The following is a 20,653-nucleotide window of genomic DNA, read 5'->3' on the forward strand; positions in this document are numbered from 1 at the left end:
CTGTCTGAACACCACATTAGTGGAAAGAAGTTCATTCCAAAGAGCCAAGTTTTGAGAATAAAACTTGCCAGGTGAGGGATGATATTCTCTCTGAGGAAAAAAATAAAAGGAATCACAAAGGGAATCCTAGTATGGTTGAGCACAAGAGGCAATTTGATTCAATAGGTGCCTTAAAAAAGTGTTTCATGCCAAATGGATAGACCACTGAGGTATAACTAAGAATAATGAGGTGATATTGTGGAAAGCACATCTTCAGTTGAGTACCAGGAAACTGTTCAAAGCTAAAGTACCAAAGAAATGGAATAGTCATCACAGGAAACTCCTTGCTTGGAAACTTCATAACAAAACATGAAGCAGTTTGTTTTGAGAGATTGAATTTCCTGAGATACTTGCTAGAAAATCATGACACAGAAGATAAATAGATAGTCAGAGTTCCTTTGTTAACATGTTTGAGTAGACCAACTCTTACAAACCAGTCTGCTTCATTGTATTTTTTGTCCTACACATCTTCTATTTGTCTGTTTTCTGGGCTTTTAATGCTAAGTCTTGTAATTTTAGACCTAAGTCTTGTAATATTAAGCCTTCTACACTCAAATATTTCTAAAAACAGTTATGCCAAGAGCAAAAGCCAAGTTCTGATGCTAAAAAAAATATCATGAAATGTCACATTTTATTCTTTTGCTTGGAATTTTGATACTGGAAAATCTATCTACACCACTTCTAAATATGGAGTTAATCATAGGGCTTGCTTTCTGAATTGCTTAACTGGAAACTCAAAGCCACAAGCAGATAGTTGGCTTGAATTCTACAGTGGTACATGAAAATTCACATTTAGATCATATGTTCCTTTTAATATCATTTGGTTACAATTGACTGGAAATATTTTAAGTAATGGAAGGCAAAAGTTTTTGTTATCTTTTCTGCAAAGAAAATAAAAATATCAGTTCACATATAAACATTTTTTTTCTTCAAATATAGAGAATAGGTGTTATATTCTTTCTAAAATATCAATATAAATATTTCTCTTTTTCTTTCCTCTTTTTACTGAGGGTTTTTTTGTGTGGGTTTTTTTTTGTTTGTTTGTTTTTGGGGTTTTTTTTTTTGGTTGGTTTGGTTTTGTTTTTGTTTGTTTGTTTGTTTCTGTTTTTTGTTTTTGTTTTTAGCTAGTCTTGGGGTAAAAGAAAGAAAAGAGAAAACCAGATGTGGACTCTTCTGCTTCACTGGGTAGACACTGTCAGAAAGGAAACATTTTGAAAGGTCTCAAAGAATTAGCCTGCTATTCAATTATATAAATCCACTGATTTAGTTTGACTTGTTTTTTTTCTGATGCTGCAGGTTAGCCTATTCAACATCTAAAATCTTCTGGGAACCTGTAGCAGGGTCAGATTAGTGACAACTTATTTCTTTCTGATAAAGAAAATTCTAAAGTTTCATCTCTCATCTAGGTATAACTATGTCTGGCAGAAAAAGGGGACACCCAAACTGTTGGCACAATTTAATGCTTAGTTTATTAATAAGCGATAAAAAGGCCCAAGTGAAGTCACAAAGACCTACCAAGCAATCTTAGATACAGGTACACTGTGGCCTTTCTCTACAATCCTCCAGATTCATGGTGCATGCCACCAGCTATTGTGGCCCACTGCTTACTTAATTCTGAAGCAATCCAAGCTATACATTCAGATTCTGCTTTTGAAGGCAGTATCCAATCCTTCCCTTTCTCCAGTTGCTAAGGCTTCCTTCCCCAGAGGTTGGCTCCTGTCCTGGAGCACAAACAATAAATAGTTTACCCTTTCCTTGGAACCTTACAGTTTTATTACCTTGCTTTTACTCTAAATTAGATCCTGTTCAAAGGGAATTGCTGCAGGGCAGGTCTTCTGTGATAATTTCTGTGAATTACAGCTGCTATACCAAATGCACCCATTTTGTGTGATATTGGGATTGTGCTACCAGGTATAAAAACAGGACATGACTTCTTGGAAGTGAGGACGTTTAGATGTGTAGGTAGGTCATAGAACAGATGGCTGGAGAGATTGCTTGACACTAGGACAATGGACTCCTTTGATGGGGGAAAAGAATTGCTCCTCTAGAACTTGCTTGTCCCCCTGTAATGTTACAGATGGCCTCAAAAGATAAGATGTCCCCAGAGGTTCAATTAATTTGGCTCTCTCTCCCTGTAGTTTCCAAGATAAGATGAAAGCGAGGAGATACAGGGGAATAGCAGGAACACAATTTGCATTCTTAAAAAGTCTAGTAAGTTCTTTATTTTAGGGTGAAATTTATTTCCTTCTCTCCTACTATTGCTTATTTCTCTAAAAGTAAAAACCACACAAAACCAAAAGAAAATAACCCCTCCAAAGTGCTGCAGGATTAATGCTGAATTCTCAGTACTAAGGAAAACCAACACTAAGATTTTCTATGCAGCCTTAGTTACAAACTCTTGAGTATAGTGATTGTGATGCCATTATTCTTTACGTAACTTAAGTCTATATTTTATACACAGGCCTCCACATTTTTTCTTCTCGCAGCCTTGCAGAGAGTAGGAAACCACTCTTTAGGGACTCAAAAGGAAGTCTGTGAAGGGTTTCTTTCAATATGCAAAAAAGCTGTGCAGTCATTAACAATGAAGAAGTGCTGCTGAGATTCAGGATCCAGAACCTCTCCTGATCTTGCCACAGAGTCCTAGTATTGTCTGAAGCAAATCTCTAATAATCTTCCTGAAGTTTGCTTGTGGTCTTGTTGTTAGTTGTCCTATTAGGAGCACAGGGAAGATCAGCCATGAACGTTTACAAATCTCTCAGTTTTGTCCCCATCTTAGTACAGAGCCTAGATGACAGAGTGGGCAAGAAGTAAACATGATGAATAGCTGAACAAGGAAAAAACCTCAGAATTTCATCTCATGTCATGTTTGTCATCATTGAACACTGAATAAAGCAGGCTCTAAAGATAAACACTATCCACTAATGCCTTAAAATGTTTTGTCAAAATGCAGACACAAAAGTTGCTGAATTGTCACTGACTTTTCATGGCTTTGGCATCTCCACAGTTGGAGCAAATCTCTTTGAACATACAAAATTCTGTAATGTCTGTGCCAAATGCTCCAGTCACCAAAGGCAGTTTCAGTTTGCATGCATTATGCAAAGTGCCCAGAGCTAGCTGTACAGCAATGGTGTAAAATTCTGTCTTTAAATGGCCCACTTACTGTGAAATGAAAGCAAAACAGTTCCTGTGCTCTTTAGTAACAACTTCCATGAAGATGTTGTTCTGTTTCTGTTATTTCCAATTCACAACATATTCTTGTTGTGGCTTGAAACTTAACGGGAGTGGAAAGACAAATATGAAGCAAGGACAGCTGATTTTTTTGCAATTTCTGTTCAGGCAAGTTAAAGAGTCTGTCCTATTTCATGTCTTAAACTTTTGGGTTTTTAAGTGTATGCAACAAGGAAGAGCAAAGAACTGGTGTGAAATTGTTTAATTCCCCATTCTGATTCTCTCTTTTGATGCAGTGTAGTCAAAAGCACAGTTTCTTGCGAATAAGACTTGTGATTCAGACAAAGAAACAATTTCTATTATTTTCATTGTAATAACTCTTGCTTTGATTTAGAGTTCTACAAGCTTTTGTATCTGAAAGTGTTGGCAAATGTCTCAAAAAGATCTAAACAAGACACTTAACTGCTACAACATTTCAGAAACTTTTTACTATAAACATAGGTTTCTGAAAAAACAGTGCTGTATTCACACTCCCCTTTGACTGTAGAACTGAATAATTTTTTTCTTGACGCATATTTTTATAAAAGACATTTTCTTGGAACAGCGCGAGGCAAATCCAGCTGGTATATTTGGATCCTGTTTATTACTTTTTATACCCATCTAGTGGTCACGACGCAGTACAACAGGATAAAACTCCTGTTGCAACAGCAATGTCTTGCACAAACTTGTGCTTACCTGGTGGTGCAAAAAAAAAAAAAGACCTCTCCCAGCTGGTGGAACCACACTTCTAGCTAATAGTCTTCTAAATTTTAAAAATTCACATGTTACAATCTGTCAGTGAAATCATTTGTAGAAGCCTGCCTTCGTTTCTACGTGGAAGAAATAAGATTGGTAATATAATTTTCATACAAGGTCCACAAAAGGGGGGTGAAGAAAATAAAACAGATCTGCAAATAAAACCGTATCCCTTGAATTGAACTAAATACTTTTGAATCAGTTGAATATTTAGTCCACTGTTAAAGAAATCAGTTTATTATTTACTCTGTATTCAAAATTTTCCTCCTGTGAGAGGGACTTACTTATCTTCACTTATTTATATCCAGCTTTTAACTTTTGCTTTAAAGTTCCCAGGCAAGCTTATATGTATTTGAAATTATACTGCCATTGCAGAAATTTGTCTTACTGAGCACAGGAGTAAACTATTGTCTTCTATTTTACCTAAAATTGCAGGAATTATCTGCTCTCCTGCCCTCAATAGAAAAACAAAATATACAGACTGTGTATTGACTAGGAGTTTGTGATTTCTTGAAACTGTTTAAAGAGGAAAAAATTGTTCAGGCAATGAAATAGAAATCTTAGGAAATTTGGATATGATGAGATAAAGCCTTCATTACTGTTGTGATTATTTTGTGCTCCTTCAATATTTAGGAATTCAAGCTGAAAAGATATGGATTGATAATAATTAACAGTAGTCATGCTAGTAGGAGTGGTAATATGGTTATGAACTAATGACACTACAAGCTGCAAAGGACATCTTAGTGTAGCATTCATGGTATCCTGACCTTTCCAATGCATTCTCAAATATTTTTTGTGAGCAGATCTTGCAGTGATCACAAAGATGCAACAAATAGGGAAAATGAAAGTCAGAGGAGATCTGCACAGTCCAAGATCACCTAGAAGGCTGGTGGCAGAACTCTCATTTGATGTCTCATGGTTTAAGCTTTCTTAGTTTGAGATTGGTAAAGCAGTAGCACATTTAAAGACACAGAAAAAAGTATACAGACATAATCAAATTAAATCAGTTCTGGGAAGAAGTGTATGTGTTTGGATTTACTGACAGGTAATTGTTCTGAAAACTAGAGTGAAAAGATAATTAAATTACTATGCTGTCCTGAAGTTTTTTTATCATATTTTCTGTATTTTTTTTAAAAAAGAGAAACAAACAAACCAACTCCATTTGCTTTTCTACACTCAAACTGTATGAGATGAGCACAAAGAAAATATTATAGTCTGAAAGTGGCAGTAAGCTTGCAGTTCCAGATATATGTGCAAAGTAACAAATAAGCAATGAAATAAATAATGAAACAAAAATCCATCCTCTGCTAGGCAGTGTGCATCTGTATCAAAATAAGCAATATGTTTCTTTGATTAGTTCATTTAACAAAGGAAAAAAAGGTCATGGGAATGCTGTCACTTCAGCAAAGAATTGAAGTGGCAACTCATTGAAACCTCAGGTCAATGGTAGATAAAACAAGTGGGTACAGAGTAGTATGTAACAGTTGTGACACCTGTGCTAGGCTGAAGTCTAATGAACAGCTGACTTGGACTGCATTGTTTCTGCTGTTATTAGCTGTAAATGGAAACCTGTAGGTGGCCTTCAAATGAGCACCATTTTCAAAATGAGTACTTTTTATGGGGTCAGCAAAAATGCATAATATGGTGCTAGCACTTATCCATGTTTAAAAAATCATGTGAAAGATCAGCTTCTCATCCCTCATTGTTAAATGCTTTAGCAGTGTTATTTATGTCCCCTTTAGTATGGCAAATGAGCCTAGAGACCTAGTTCTTGCTGATCCACACATTTGTAACCTCTCAGACTGCATACCACAAGACATCCAAAAATGAAGCCACATGCTGCAGAAAGCCTCCATATAGTACCAAATGCAGCTGTTGTCCTGTCAAGCAACACAGGTTGCTGTGAACACGCCCCCTCAGCACCAGTGTTTAATCATTTGCAGACTCCTGTTCAAGGTCTTTGCACTGATTTTCAAAGGCCTTTGTGGAAACATTGCCATCTATGTGAAGCAGCATCTACTTCCCCATTCTCTTTCTGTTCCCTTGTCTTTCATCATCTCCTAAGAAAAGTGTTCTGTAGGAATGATAAGCCTCTTTACCTATCTTCGTACCAAACACAACAATCAAAAGCACTGGATCTAAACTGTGTGGTTCAAAGACACAAATGGCTACAGAAGTTCTGCTGCTTGGCCATGAACAATGGACTCGTTTATTCCATCTGTTTGTAAAACAGCAAATCTGATGCAGGCAGATGTTCCCAAGCACACACATATGCATTAATGCCACCTCAGTACTTTGTGTATTGGGATAAAATAAAGTACATTCTTGAAATATTTTTGTAGTAACAAAATATTAGGATTGGGTACTCAATAAGAAAAAAGCCCTCAACTGCCTTAGCAGTGGGAGGAGACAGGATAATTGTGGTCCAGCTTAGGAGTGATGAGACCTGAAGAAGTAAATAATGAAACATCATGTTTCCTCTGGTGTAGAGCTCATGGATACTCTGCATGCAGAGAGGTATAAAGCTTCCTGTATTCCTAACAGTGTCGGGGTTTTTTCTGCCAAATTTCTTTTCCTTCAGATTTGGGTGGGGTTTTTTTGTTTATCAGTAATTTTAAAGTATATCTCTATCTTGCCTCACATTTTTTCGTAGCAGTGGACATGACCTGGTCTTTATTTCCTCATTAATATCAAGAGGCAATTAGCTATGATAATTTTTTCAGAAGGGTGTTTATTAAATTTAAAAATTCTTAGGTCAATGACATAAAAATTTTTCTCTTCTTTTTGCAGTTTCGATGTAGACAATGGTACATCATCAGGACGAAGTCCCTTGGACCCCATGACAAGCCCTGGGTCAGGGCTAATTCTTCAGGCAAATTTTGTCCACAGTCAACGTAGGGAGTCTTTCCTTTACCGGTCAGACAGTGATTATGATCTGTCTCCAAAGTCCATGTCCAGGAATTCCTCCATTGCCAGTGATATGTAAGTACCTTATAAAATAATTCTAGTCTATAATTTGTCCAATATCAAGATTTTTGCAGCCACAAGATATTTTTTTTTGAAAAATCGAAGGCAGTAATCACTTACACTAGTGAAGTAATGGAAAATTGTTTGTTTATTACTTTAATGAAGATTATACTTGTTCCTGCAGCTTTTTGAAGGATGTCATGAGGGTGTACTTGAAATGTTTATACACTCTATTAGCTTTGACAGAATAATAATGACAGTCAATACTGGTGTACTAAAACCCTAAGGAGAACTATTTTCTGGCTCTTTAGTTATTTTCAAGAAAAACAATACAAACTCAATTTAGGCTTCTTCATGATCTTAAAAAATAGATTCAATTTATTTACAACAGGAGTCTTATGTTTTTAGAGAAAAGATTTACCAGCTGGCAGAAAATAATATATTTGAGAGAGAAAAAATTATTTCAAATACCCTCTTAGCTAAAAGACAAAACTCTAACAAAAACCTTTATAAACTTATTCTGTCCTCTCTCACTATTCTGTGAAGTGTGTATTTTCTGCTAGTGGCTCATACTTTTCAAGTATGTGTGGACCCGAGGTTGCATGTGTAGTGGAAGTCAGATGCAAATCTCTGTTTATTTGTAAGACACCAAAAATATTTAAATGTTCTATCTTCTAGTCACTTCTATGTAGGAGAAATTAACAAGTATTTTTGTTTGGTTGGTTTTTTTGCCTAAACTGCTCCGAATTTCTTGGTCAAATTGGTGTTTATGGTTCAAATATTTATCTAAAATAAAGGATCAGTCTTGTCAGAATACCTCAGTGAATGCTGTTTTTTAATGGGGCAAAGACTTATCGATATCGCCTTCAAAAAAATAAGAGTAGGTGCAAAAAAGAATAAGGATTTTCATAATAATGAGTGAAATTAGAGCTGATATTTAACTTGAAGTCATAAATGAACACTCCTATTTTTTTTCAGCTTATATAATTTTTGGAGCTGTTATTTCCTTTAATTATAGCTCTTCTTCTATGCAGAGTGTTAAGGTAAGAAAAATTCCTGCCTTTAGAGAGGGTTAGTGTAAGGTCCATGACTCAGTTAAGCTCTGTAGATTGAAGTACTCGGTAAGCTTTGTGCTAAATGTGACCAATTTTTGTTGAGACAAAATGGGTTAGAACAAGAGCGTTTTATCTTACTTTGTTATAAAAAAAGTGCATTTTTCTTGGAAATAGTACCCACCTTCCAGCAAATCTTCCTGTGACAGATATCCTTTTCTTCGAGGGAGAAGATTCAAGTTTTTAGTATCTCACCTGTGCCATGATAACATTTGTAAAGATTTCTACATTGAGGAGGACAATCCAGCTGACTGCATTGCTTAGATGAGTCATTTCAATGAACAATTCAATTACTGCTTCATCCTTGAACTCACAATCCACTTCATTTCCTAGAATTTTGGACAATTTTTCAGCACATGGCAGTAAATTGGATAAACAATATAATTACTGAAACAGCACAGATTTTCTCCTTTTTTCTCTATCTATTTTTCCTTTCAAACTTTTCTGGAAACAATTTACATATAAAATTTATTTGACCTCACGTCTTCATAGATTTTCACAGTCTCTTGTCACAGATGAACTTTTGTACTAAGAAGGTAAATATTCCTGCCACTGTTTAGGAGGGGAGCACATAAGGAAATGTAAAAGGCATGTTCTAACCATGGAATATTAATCATTTATCAATAAGCCTAACTGTAATAAGCGTAGCTGTATCACAGATATTACATGCAAGAAAGCCAAAGAATAAAAGAGGGGAAAGTTTAAAAAGATAAAATAGCAAGGAAAAAAAAATAAAAATCACAAAAGGCCTTATGTATAGAACCAATGATAAGCTGAATATGCTCATGGAAAGGAAACCCACTGAATATTATTAAAATAAAGAAACAACTATGATTCAGGACATTGCCAAATGAGGTGGAAGATGAAAGGGTTGGTTGACAGGAGAAGTACACAAATTTTAGGTTAGTCCCAAATGATCCTATTTCCCTTGTGCATCTATATGCATGCTTAAGTATTTTTTGTTTTTTAAACATGAGCAATATGTATTACAAAATAGACACATCATTCAGGTAATTTAAGTGGATTAATTGTACATGGCAGTTTAGTCTAGATCCCCTGATTCTTTAACCAGACTTGATGTTTCACTTTGTAAAGAAAAAGAGAAAGCAAAAGGCATATGTCTTGTATTTGTAAGGAATACAGCATAAAGAATTCTGGCATTCCCATTACTCTCAAGTACTAAACTTACAATAATACGTTCTAGTCAGTCAATACTTCAAGATTTTAGTGAAATTTGGAATGTCATGTTATGACAGCCAGTGGATGGCAGTGCTGAAATGCTGAATTCATTGTGCCATTATTTATTATGTATGCAGCTCTAGGCAAGGAAGGGAACAAGTTGTGCTCAGTTGTTTGCAAACCCAAAATGAAAAGATGGGCTCTGCTACAAACAGCTTATAAAGTCAAAGTATAAGATGATAACTGAGAGACTAATACAGTCAGATACTATACCCAGGGGAAGGTACAATGCCACTCACTATGCTCAAAGTAGTAAACCTGACAGAAAAGGCAAAGGGAGTTTCACTTAGGGAGTTGAGATGGAAGGTAAAGAAACAAGTGCAGAGAAGGGACAGGTGGAAAGTTTTTTAAACTCAGAGAATCCAAAGTACATTTTTATGAATTAGCTGTGGAAAAGAATAAAAGATAGAAGTGCAAAAGATTATGAGTGCAAGGCTGCTTTGATGAGAGAAGGTTAGTGGGACAAATATGGGTGCAGTTAGAGAGGCAGAAAAAGCAGCTGAATGTAAGAAAGGGAAAGCATAAAAAATGGAGTGGGGGTCAGGTAACATTGTTTCAGTTATCTCTTGGAAGAAATAACATGGTCTTTGACAATAATAAAAGCAGGACATGGAGATTATATACAAAGATTAGGAAACGCTGCTAAAGTTTGTGAACTGGAGAGGTGGGTGGTTTAGACAGGAAGATGCAAGGTCCAAGGCAGATGAGCACAGAAGTGTTGTGAAGCCTCTCTATGGGATTTCCAGCAGAGAAATAAGGATGTGCAAGAGAAAAAGAAGAAACTGAGTGAGGCAGTGAGGGGTAGTGAGACAATATGAAGAATTATAGTACAGGATCTGTGATGAAAGACAGGAAAACAAGTTTAAAGGGAAGGAGAATAAAGAATGGAAAACAAAAAACCCAAAAAAGTTCCCAACAGCAACACATAGGAGAAAGTGAACAGTGCCTAGCTGAAAGACATGCAAAATCATTATTGGAATAATTGTCAGGCCTACGTTTGAAGACATTAGTGAAGCAGAGAGCTGTGTGGTTGTCTTGCTGAGGTGGCCTGATTACTTAATGCTGACTTGTTTGAGCTGCTGCGGCTGCCCAGAACTTGCAAATGCAGGAAGAGTTGGAAGTGGTAACGCTTTTTATGCCCTTCTTGTTAAGGGATCACTGCCCTGGTTAATGGAGCAAGAGATCAAATTAGTAGAGAATTTCTGTTTTAGCAAAACCCAGGACTCTAATCAGGTTAAAAAATAGTTTCCTAGGAAAAAACAAAACCCCAGTAAGCTGTCCACTGCTGCATCACAGCCCACGTTTGATGCCACTCTGAAGGGAGAAAACATGTATAATCCTCCTGTGATTCTGAAGAAGCAGACCAGAGGATAGCATCCAGGCCAGAGAACCAAGGCACTCTCAGTAGACAAGTCTGTCCAAGCTCTACTGTGTCTTCTGAGTGTAAGAAGATGTCTTCTGACCTCTCACTTAAGTCTGTCCTTCTCCCATTTCCACAAAGTCTTAGAACACATCTCAGACACAACATCCTGTCTTCTCAGGACTTGACCAACTGAACATCACTCATAAAAAAGCAGCTGCTGGGGGGCAGTTTTACAGCCTTTTTTAGAGAAGCTCAGCACTATTTTCTTCATCAGCTTATCACTACAAGCTCTAACTAGTATTACTACACAAAATTTGCTGATTTCTATTAGAACTTGCTTCCATGATTTAAAGGAGCAGAACCCAGCCAAGCAACACTGACTGTGGGGAACTGCAGGGTCATTGGTCTGGTGATCTGCTAAATGGCCACCATACCCCCATTCCCTGAGCTGGACAACCTACTCCTACTCAGTAACTTCTGAAGACAGCAGCATCCCTCTGCTGCTGTCTGTGATTAAGGAAATAGCAAGAGGATGCAGTTTACTCCAGGACATCTTCCCTGTATCTACAGTTACAGAGGATATATTTTCTCATCCTCTAAGGCAAGCTTATTCTTTTGTTTCTGAGCCAGTAAAGCCTGGTGTTATTAATGAAATATTGTGAGTATGACTCTTAAGTTAGGGAGAAAAAACCACCTTTTTCCTGAAAGGTGCTGGCCAAGATTCTAGAACAGCAGACAAAACATGCAATTACTGAGAGGAGTAGTTGCACCTCAGTTTAATTATTAGAAATAATTGTCTTTTCTCCAGAAAAATTGCAGCTGAAATTCCTTGTGATGTATCATATTCTTTTGTAGGAATCTCTGATGTTACTATATCATGGCTAAAATAAGACAGTTAAACTTGAAAGTCTATCCTGATCTAAAAAGATCTTTTAAGAAGCATTTTCTATGTGTGCTCTGTTTAGAAACAGATTTTAATGAAAAAATACATTAAATTGCTTGACATATGTATTTGTTCATGGAAAGAAATGTACCTACATCACTTTAGGAAAAACAGATAAATATTTTGCTTCATTGTGTTTTGCTTTTTTGTTTTTAAGAACCTTAAATTAAGTTCCAGGTTGCAGCTTAAATTAATCTACATAATTTTCAAGTCACTTACAATATTTTTTTGAGTTATAAACAAAAAAAAAATTGGAAAAAAAGAGATGACTCTGTCTTTTCCAGTTGTTTTACACATTTTACAGGTGGAATTCAAAACAAAGAACTCAACTTAGAATTCAACTATCTTAAAGTTGAATAATAAATTTGTGTTGACTTCATTTGTTGATAAGGAAATTGGTTATGCTGTAAAACAAAAAGAAGGTATTTTTGCATTGAGAAGACTTCATTTGCTTTTTATTCAGGGGATAGTTTTTGTTGATTAAATTCAAATTTATTTTATTTACTTTCAATCAATACAGAATCATTATTGGTTTTTTGTGAGATTGCTAAAACCTTACAATTTTCCAAACATAGCTCTCAGTTGTTAAATGCATCACTTCCCCTTTAAACATTTTTCATATGTTTGGCTTTTTTTCTTCCTTCCTCTGGAAATAATGGATGCTTGAAGGAAAATAACAAGTTACTGCTCATGTGCTAACCAAAACAGACTGAATTCCTACATCTTTTCAGTCAAAGGTAGCATGTTCTTAAGAACATGGTGCCAAACCCAATTCTTAGCTGGGAGATCAGATACATCACAAGGCCATTACTCCCTGAGCTTGCAACACTGATCTGCGGTGGAGGGGAGGGTGGATGTGTTCATTTTCTGTGCCTGCAGTACTGAAGGATGGAAGCAGTGTGAAGAAGGGGAACTTTGTAAAAAGAGACTTGAATGTCTTGGGGGGATCCCTCTTAGACTGCTTTTCCAGCTCAGTGATCACCTATGTGCACTGGTCAAGTTTATTTCAAAACCCAGAACAACATTAATTGTCATTTCACCCCTCAGGGTACAAACTGAATGTTTTGGATTCTTTTAATGGCACTAATGCTCAGTTAGCTGTAGAGTTCAATCCTTGAAAACGTGCAGTCTGAAATTCTGAATTTCTTGGTTTTTTTCAAGTTAGCTTGTTTCTTCTTACATGCATTCATTTAGGGACCTTTGAATTTGGTTAAGGGACCATTTTTCTGTAAACCTTGAAACTATCTGTGGCTGGCAGATAGCAAGCTCTCTCAGGCTGGGTTGCATTGTATAAGTGCCATATTTTCAGCAGCTCTGCTATTTCTTTTAAAGAGGGAATCTTTCAGCATGCATCAGTAGAAGGCTCATGTGGAAAGTCATGTAGTCTTATTCTTCAGAATTAGCACATGCGTATCAGTTTTAAACACTTAGGCGTGTGGGACAGGGACAAGCAAGCAACCAACCAAACGCATGATGCTTAAAAGCAGTTCCAGGCAACACATTTTATTTTCATTTGCAACAAGGTAAGAGTTTATATGTGTCAGCTAATGCAATCAAAACTCACTAATAGTAGCTCATTAAATGGCACTAACTTGATTGCTTCCAGTCATGTATGCACACCCAGTCACTAATTTTCTTGAACCTGAGCAGAAAACAGAACTATTCTGTAGTCTCTCATGCCTGTTTGTTTTGTAGCCTTGATATAGCTAAATGATGATTTTGGTTGTATGAACAGTCCAACAGTGGCACTGCTGGCTGGACTCCTCTGATTAAGTTCAGCATTTTTCTCATTCAGAGTCCTATATCCTCTGGCTTAATCCAGCCTCTCCTTCAAAACACGAACTGAAGCCCCAAACTGCACCAGCTTCTATTCCCTTGCCATTGCCTCAGTGACCCCCAGGCAGACTACCTTCTGATTTTAGAAGGAAAACCACCTACAGTAGTAAAAAACTCTGGCAAGGCCATGCTCTCTTTCCTCTCAGGACTGAGTAATTCTGTCAGATTTAACAGAGGCCAGTTGCTCAGCTGCCCACCATTCTCCTATAATCTAAATGTTCTGCTATATTCTGACAGGATTAAAGCGTTGAGGCTTGGTGGATGACTAGGGAAATATGATACAAATAATTTATTGAGTTATCTGTGTTTTTGTGGGTTACACATCAGGCTGGCATCCTACTGTGCTGGTCCACTACATCACTACCTATGGGATTATCTCAGGCAGATTACACGAGTCAGATGTGTGAGTGCAGTCTCTTTGGAAAAGGTTAAAGCTTCTGAGCAAAGTAGCTGGGTCTGACATAAGAGGTCTTGGTGGTCCTCAAACTCTTCCAAAGGTGTTAGGAGACTTTCCTGGTAGATGGAAGAAGCCTAGTAGTATTCCTACAGCATATTATGCAGAATGGGAAAAAATAGTTATACTTCCTGGTTTTTGAGTTATCAGCCAATTCTGATTCCAGCTCATCCAGCAATTCTGAATGAAGCTTCTGGACTTGATGGATCTTCATTAGATCACTATCACCAAGACTCAAAGTTACACTTGTCACCCAGAAAAATCCTTTTTTTTTAATCTGCTCAAAAGCACAGACCCTGTGAAAGGGAGCTATTGATGCACAGTAAGGTGCACAGGTAGCCAGGTAATACTACCTGATAGTCCCTGGATTAAACCTCAAAATACTGATTTAGAATTGCTAACACTGTTCATTTCCAATTCCTTAGTCTGGTCCTTTTGTATTTCCAAGTCTTGGGAAAGCTTCTCACTTTGGGTGCTAATGCAGTTCAGCTTGAATTACATTACAGTTTGGATAACCTAACACTGATGACTGAAACAGGACAGATTCCAGGAATTCAAAGGCTATTTTCAAGCCTAATCAAGTGTATCTTCAGGATCTGAGATGCTAAAAAATTGACATGAAAAATTAAAGCACTTTCTTGTATAAAATATTAGTTGTATCTAGAAAACTGCAGGTATTTTAATACATAATATATATGTATTAGCAAAATGTAATAATCCACAGTTCTTTTGAGGGTTTTTTTGGACCTCTGATAGTAAAGCAGACAAGAATTGTTTTCTTCATCAACATCTCATAGTGGAGAAACTTGATTTGTGCTGCCTATGATGTTAGCTGGGGTCTTTGGAAATACTTATATCTGAAGTTTTTACTAGTGACATTTATGCTGAAGAAATATTTTTCTCCTTTTAGTGTGTCTTTCTAAATCTCACTTTCTAGTTAGACAGTCCATGTAGAATTACTATAACCAGCATTTCTTTCGGCTGTGATAATGGACCTCTCAGGTGCTGTGGCTTTTCTGAGCCAATCCTCCTTCATCTGGTTAAGCTCAATTAAATTAACTGTACTGAACTCCCAATATTACAGCAATACTTTTTTACTAATTAGGGCAAGCTGTGTTGCTGAATTAGACAGATGTGTCAGAAGGACATAACTGCACAGTGTTACAGAAAATTGTGGTGTTCTGAAACACTCAGACAATAGTTGATGAGAGTCTGCTTCATTCAGGGTCTAATTTCTGTGGTTTCAAGTAGTTCTTTTCAACAATCCTCTTACCTCCATGTTCACAGAAATAAATAAGTGCTCTGGGAAAAACAACCCCCTCCTCTATAGCTCATGGCTCCAACAGCAATTTTAATTGCTTGCTCTCTCAGCCCTAAATCTGCACCTGCCCACAGTGTCATAGTCTCTAGCCCCTGCCTTAGATGCCTGATCATCCCCCACATTGCACTCACCCTTTTAAAGAGATCAAATCACTAAAAACCCACTGTCTATCTAGGAAAAGCTGTAACCCCATTTCATAATCTGGGCAAAGCATTAAGATCTGCCACTTACACTCATTTAGTCTTGGCTTTTCAAGCAAGGCCTAAGCTATCTCAGGATTAGAAATTTTTTCTCAAAGTCTTTAAAAACTGAGATGACATGACTTAAGCACTATTCCTGCAGAATAAGCTGACTTGGAGCACTCTGATTTCTGACTCCACGAAATCAGTTTTGCAAACCAGCCCATCTGGATTTTCCAAATGCAGATGATGATGATAAAGCTCAAGCTGCATGGAGCAGGCAGCCACTGCTGCTCGCTATCCTCAAAGCACAGCTTCTGATGCAGGGTGCAATCTAGAATCATCATCGCTGCTAAAATCTGAATCTGAGCAATGTGACTACTTCAGCATACCTAATCATATGTTTTGTGTGTGCATATTTGGCTTCAACTATGAGAAGTTATTGGGACAGAAAAGAAAATACCAGCAGTTAGGGTACTGTATTAGCTTATTCTCTGTCTTTCATTTGTGGTTCTGTATATGATATAATTGTGTTCCAGCATATATGCAAACCAAACACAAATGTCTCATCTAAGTTGTATTTCTGCCACGCTATTGGACAGTGAGTCTGATTCAGCCTTGTATACAGAAATCAGTGGATGCTGTGTTTATCCGAATCTGGATGTTTACACTGCAGAAGAAGGCTGCCATGTATTTTCTGACATAAACAGAAGACTACCTTAATGTTCATCTTCTTTCTTATTTTTTACATGGTATATAGGCAGTATGGATTTTCCCATACTTTAATCTTGCTACATTCTTATAGTAAAAAAAAAAAAAAAAAGCCCCAATACAATTCTTTAAAAATTGAGTAAATTCATACGACAATATGATGAAAGCATTAGTTCTTGATGTGGAGCATCATTCAGGAATTCCATACAGCCACTGTCCTTTTGGGCTTTTCAATTCAGTTGGCAGCTTTATCCTTTCAATTGGCCTATGTCCAAAGTCTGCGGCCAGAGAATCCAACACGGTCTATGCCAGTTGGATTTAAGGCCTGACCAGCATCATCAGCCAGTACTTCTCCTGGGGATATAAGTAAGGTTTTGATTCAATTGGAGGAGTGGAGCAAACTAGTAAGATCATACTTTAAACTGGTACATTTGTCTCAAACTTGTGTATGTGTTGTATGTTTTCTCTCCTCAAGTAAGACAGAGCTCTTATTTATCCTGTTTATATCTCACAACTTCAATACTTGTCCTCAAGATCACTCAGTTGGTATTTATATGAAAGTCTAAAAAGTCTAGAAAGACCCAGAAAGTCTTCATCTGTGGCCTTACTACGGTCTTTATAAAGACAAACCTAGAGGATCTTCCCTGTGAAGCTCCACGGTGGGAAGTGCCTCACACTCCTTGTGGTCTCAAAGGCCTGGGATTTGCTTCTTCTTAATGGGTACCTTGAGTTTTTTCTGACCAGTATGAAAAACATCCACTCTTTCTTTATCTTTCTGTATCCTGACAGGTCTGCAGGATATCTCTCTAGTTACTTCTTTTATTAGATGTTGTATTAAATTATGACAGTTTAATTATTAAGTGAAGGTATGCAGTCACCTTGTCTTATCATTGCGTTAATCTTCCTGTCTCCTTCTCTGTCTGTCCATGCATCTCTAAGTTCCTTATTAATAGAGGAAAAGTTAATTACTGTTCTGTAGTTGGGATAGAAGAGACAAACTGATGCCAATCCTGAGGAAAAGAAGCAGAGCTTTTGTACAGAGCATGTTCAACTAATGTCTGACTTAATACAGCTCTTTCATATCTTCTTCAGGGCAGGGATCAGCATAGTTTATATGATGTGAGTTCAAGTATGTCATATAGGAAATGTTAGGAAGCAAAAGACAAAAATTTGTGGAAGTCTAGGCGTCATCACTTTACTGTGGCAAACAGCTTGCAATGTTGTATGTAATCTTTGGTCTGCTAATGAGAATTTGGCTTGTTTTTTATGTAACAGTCATTCATCTGATCTGGGCTGTGCATGTTTTAGCAATGTTCTTTGATGATGGAGAACTGATCATTTTAAGTTTTGGGGCTATGTGAAAATTATTCTGCTTTTAAACCGGTGTTTCCTTTGAAAAATGAAGATGAGAACAAGTATGCCAGGCATTCTAGTTAACAGAGTCTAACACTGATGTGAACAATTTCTTCTAACTTTAAAGGCTAATATCTCTGTCTGTATTTAGAAGCTTGTGACATATTGGAGGATTTACACTCCCTCTTGCTGCTTCTGTATACAGATGTGAGGTACTATCCAATCTAGAATCCAGAAAGAATCACCCATCAGCTTCCATGTCATCTAGAAACAGGAAGACACTCATACATTGTAGTGCTTATTACACTGTAGTATACTGTGGATCAATGGTATTTTGAATCATATGTTCTTGCTCTTCTGTACAAAAATTAACAGAGCTTCTTTGAACACTTGCACTTTCTCCAGATTTTCTGACCCAATGTGGATCAAAGCTTGCTCACCACCTTTTACAATTGCTTTGCAGTTCAAGTGGGTCTGGTGAGTGCTAAACTATCTGGAGAAAGCTGTGGATGTCTGTACTTTCAGTATCAGATTCAGCAAAATAATGGTAATTTCTGGAATTGTTTCTCTTGACACAAGGGGGATTTGAACAGTGAAAATTAAGTCCTGGCTTGATTTCAGTACATTGAATTACTACTGAATCATGCCTCTATTAAAGAATAGCAAGGTACAGTATGATATAAGTGTTCTCCAGTGAAATGCAGTCCAGAAGCAGCTCAGGTAGAATCAAGTTTAAAAATGAGAAAAGTGGGATCATGTTATTTTACATAAAAGAAAAATATGATCCTCCAGGGCAGAGAGCCAAGAATATGTAGCTGTTGCCTTCTCTAAGTGCTTCAGCATTCAAGGGGTGGCAAACAGGGCTAAATGGGAAGAAGAGGAGATTCCATCTACAATAAGGCAAGCCACAAGAGATTTTAAGGAGGACAGTCTAATTTTCATACTTTTTGCCAGTCTGAATTTAGCTGTTAGTAACTATGTTTCAGGAGTTGCCTGGTATTTTGAGGCACTGATGCGTATTTTGTGCATTTGTGTCATATATTGGGCAGAGTCTTTGCCACTGACAGATGCTAGAAGGAACTATCTCCATGTCTCCACTGTCTTATTTACAGGTAGAAACAATTTAATATTTTTGTTCTTCGTCCAGTGCTGCTGCTACCTGTAAACACTTTCATCTTCAGAACTGTGCCCTTTCATAATTTCCAAATGAGGGATTAGACTAGATCAGTAAAAAATGGGTTTATGTTTTGGGCTGCACCCCTTTAAGTGTTAAAACAGAAGCAAAAATGGAGTAGCTCTATTCAAATAATAAAAATATCCTTTATAAAATATAAGAAATTAAAGTACTACTGAGAAACATTTAAGCCAGCTGTCACATATCAGATAATGCCATTTCACAGAACTTGAAGACAAAGAGCATAATTTTCCTGGAAGTGAAGTAGCATAGTCACACTGGCTCTTTCAGTGGAGAACAGGATAAAAAAAGGAAAAAGGTATTTGGCTTATCTTCTGCTAAAGCCTTTGTGTAATTCATTAAGCAACCCTTATCTAAAATTATAGTGTAGGGCATTTGCCAATGTTTTCATGACCCAGTGAAAACATAAAGAGGCACTAAACCCAGCTGGTCATTAACTCTCATTAATGCTCTAGGATGATTCACATTGTCTATTATCCCTGACTGGATTTGACTTCACTGAGCAATTGAAGTGCCATGGAGGACATGTTTCTTTTGGCTTGTTCTGAGAGTCAGACTTACATGCTTTCCATCCAGTGGGGGACTGTGGTTTCACCTGAAGCAACACTCTATTCCAACCACTCCTGCAAAGACTCTGTTCGAAATGCAGCTTTCTTCCACAGAGCGTTTAAAAATCCATTCTTCCATTACAAAAGGAATAAAAGAGATGGTAGTAAAAACGGTTACACAGTTATTAAACATTCTGATAATCTTTAATATTGGGGAGTTTTCTTTCATCCTTACAGACTGATTGTACAGTGGTACAGATTGCACATACTGCTTTTTATTTAGGTTTTTGCAATATCTGTAAACCATTGCTGTCTTGTACACAGTATACAGATAATAAGAAAAATGTTGTAGCAAGTCAAACACAAATCACATTTCTCCATTTATCAGCTTTTTTCTAATTAGATTTTCATGGTCTTGAAAGCCAATGTTAAAAACTCATCATTTTATGCTTAAACTTAAATAACATTAAAATAGCACCAAATCAATGATAGTTTCTGTTAGAAGTTGCAACTTGTAATTTATCATGATAAATTCACTGCAGGAAAGTACAAGAAAATTAAAAGCAGAGTCATATTGGATTTTTGTCTTTGGAAAATTTCTTTTCACCTTAATTGCTGCCATATACTGGATAGGATAACTGAAAAGGCGAAGTTTTCCCTGTCCCTATTTTTTGACTCTATATCCTTAATGCTGCAGATGCTACTTTTATGCCCCTCAGTCTACTTGTATTTACAGGACCAAAATTTTATGACAACCATTTCAAGTGGCAGTTTTCCCTGCTCAAGAGAAGCAACCCCACTTTCTCTTCCTGCCTTTTGCCCTGTAGTATGTCATCCTGGCACCTTGTCCATACATCGCCCCCGTGGAGGTGACATTGCCACAGCAACAGCACACTGTTAGTCATACACCCCATAACTACAGAAGTCTCAGTCAGTTTGGTAGTTTTACTAGGTTTTCACTCATCTGCGATGTGCTGCCCCACCATCCCCCTCTTCAGCCCTCACAAGCCTGCTGGAAACCCTCACTGGAGTCACTTTTGGAGTGTTCACTGCCATCCTTTGGGATGAAATGTCTGTAGATTAGACCTGGGTGGTCAGTCACCTACCCACCCCACAGCACAAAAACTGGTTGGTCTGTGAGCCTTCCCACAGACTTGCCAGGCAGTTGGGCAATAACTAAGTTGATATTTGCTTTTCAAAGAATGAGTGAAGCAATAATAGAGTGTAACTGTAGAGGAATAAAATTGGAGTTACCTATACTGCATTGTAAAACCTGATTTTCTTTCTGTTAAAGCAGCAAATTTTTGGTAATACCTAACTTATAACTCTGCTTATTTTTTCAGACACGGAGATGACTTGATTGTGACACCGTTTGCTCAGGTAGGCACAACTTTGCCATATTTCTCACACGGTCTTGTAATTTAAAGACA

At 37.1% G+C, this 20,653-nt stretch overlaps 1 protein-coding gene across 5 annotated transcripts in view; it reads left to right on the forward strand.

Moving 5' to 3' along the window:
* PDE4D (phosphodiesterase 4D) overlaps positions 1–20,653 on the forward strand; it is a 369,025-nt gene that overhangs the window by 258,810 nt on the left and 89,562 nt on the right. For all 5 annotated transcript variants that reach the window (XM_039566799.1, XM_039566803.1, XM_039566800.1 and 2 more), the window contains 2 exons: positions 6,793–6,984; positions 20,567–20,603. In XM_039566799.1, coding sequence (XP_039422733.1) covers positions 6,793–6,984; positions 20,567–20,603 — 229 coding nt within the window. The remainder of the gene's footprint in view (positions 1–6,792; positions 6,985–20,566; positions 20,604–20,653) is intronic.

The sequence above is a fragment of the Corvus cornix genome, chromosome Z (assembly GCF_000738735.6).
Source record: "Corvus cornix cornix isolate S_Up_H32 chromosome Z, ASM73873v5, whole genome shotgun sequence".
Classification (NCBI taxonomy): domain Eukaryota; kingdom Metazoa; phylum Chordata; class Aves; order Passeriformes; family Corvidae; genus Corvus; species Corvus cornix.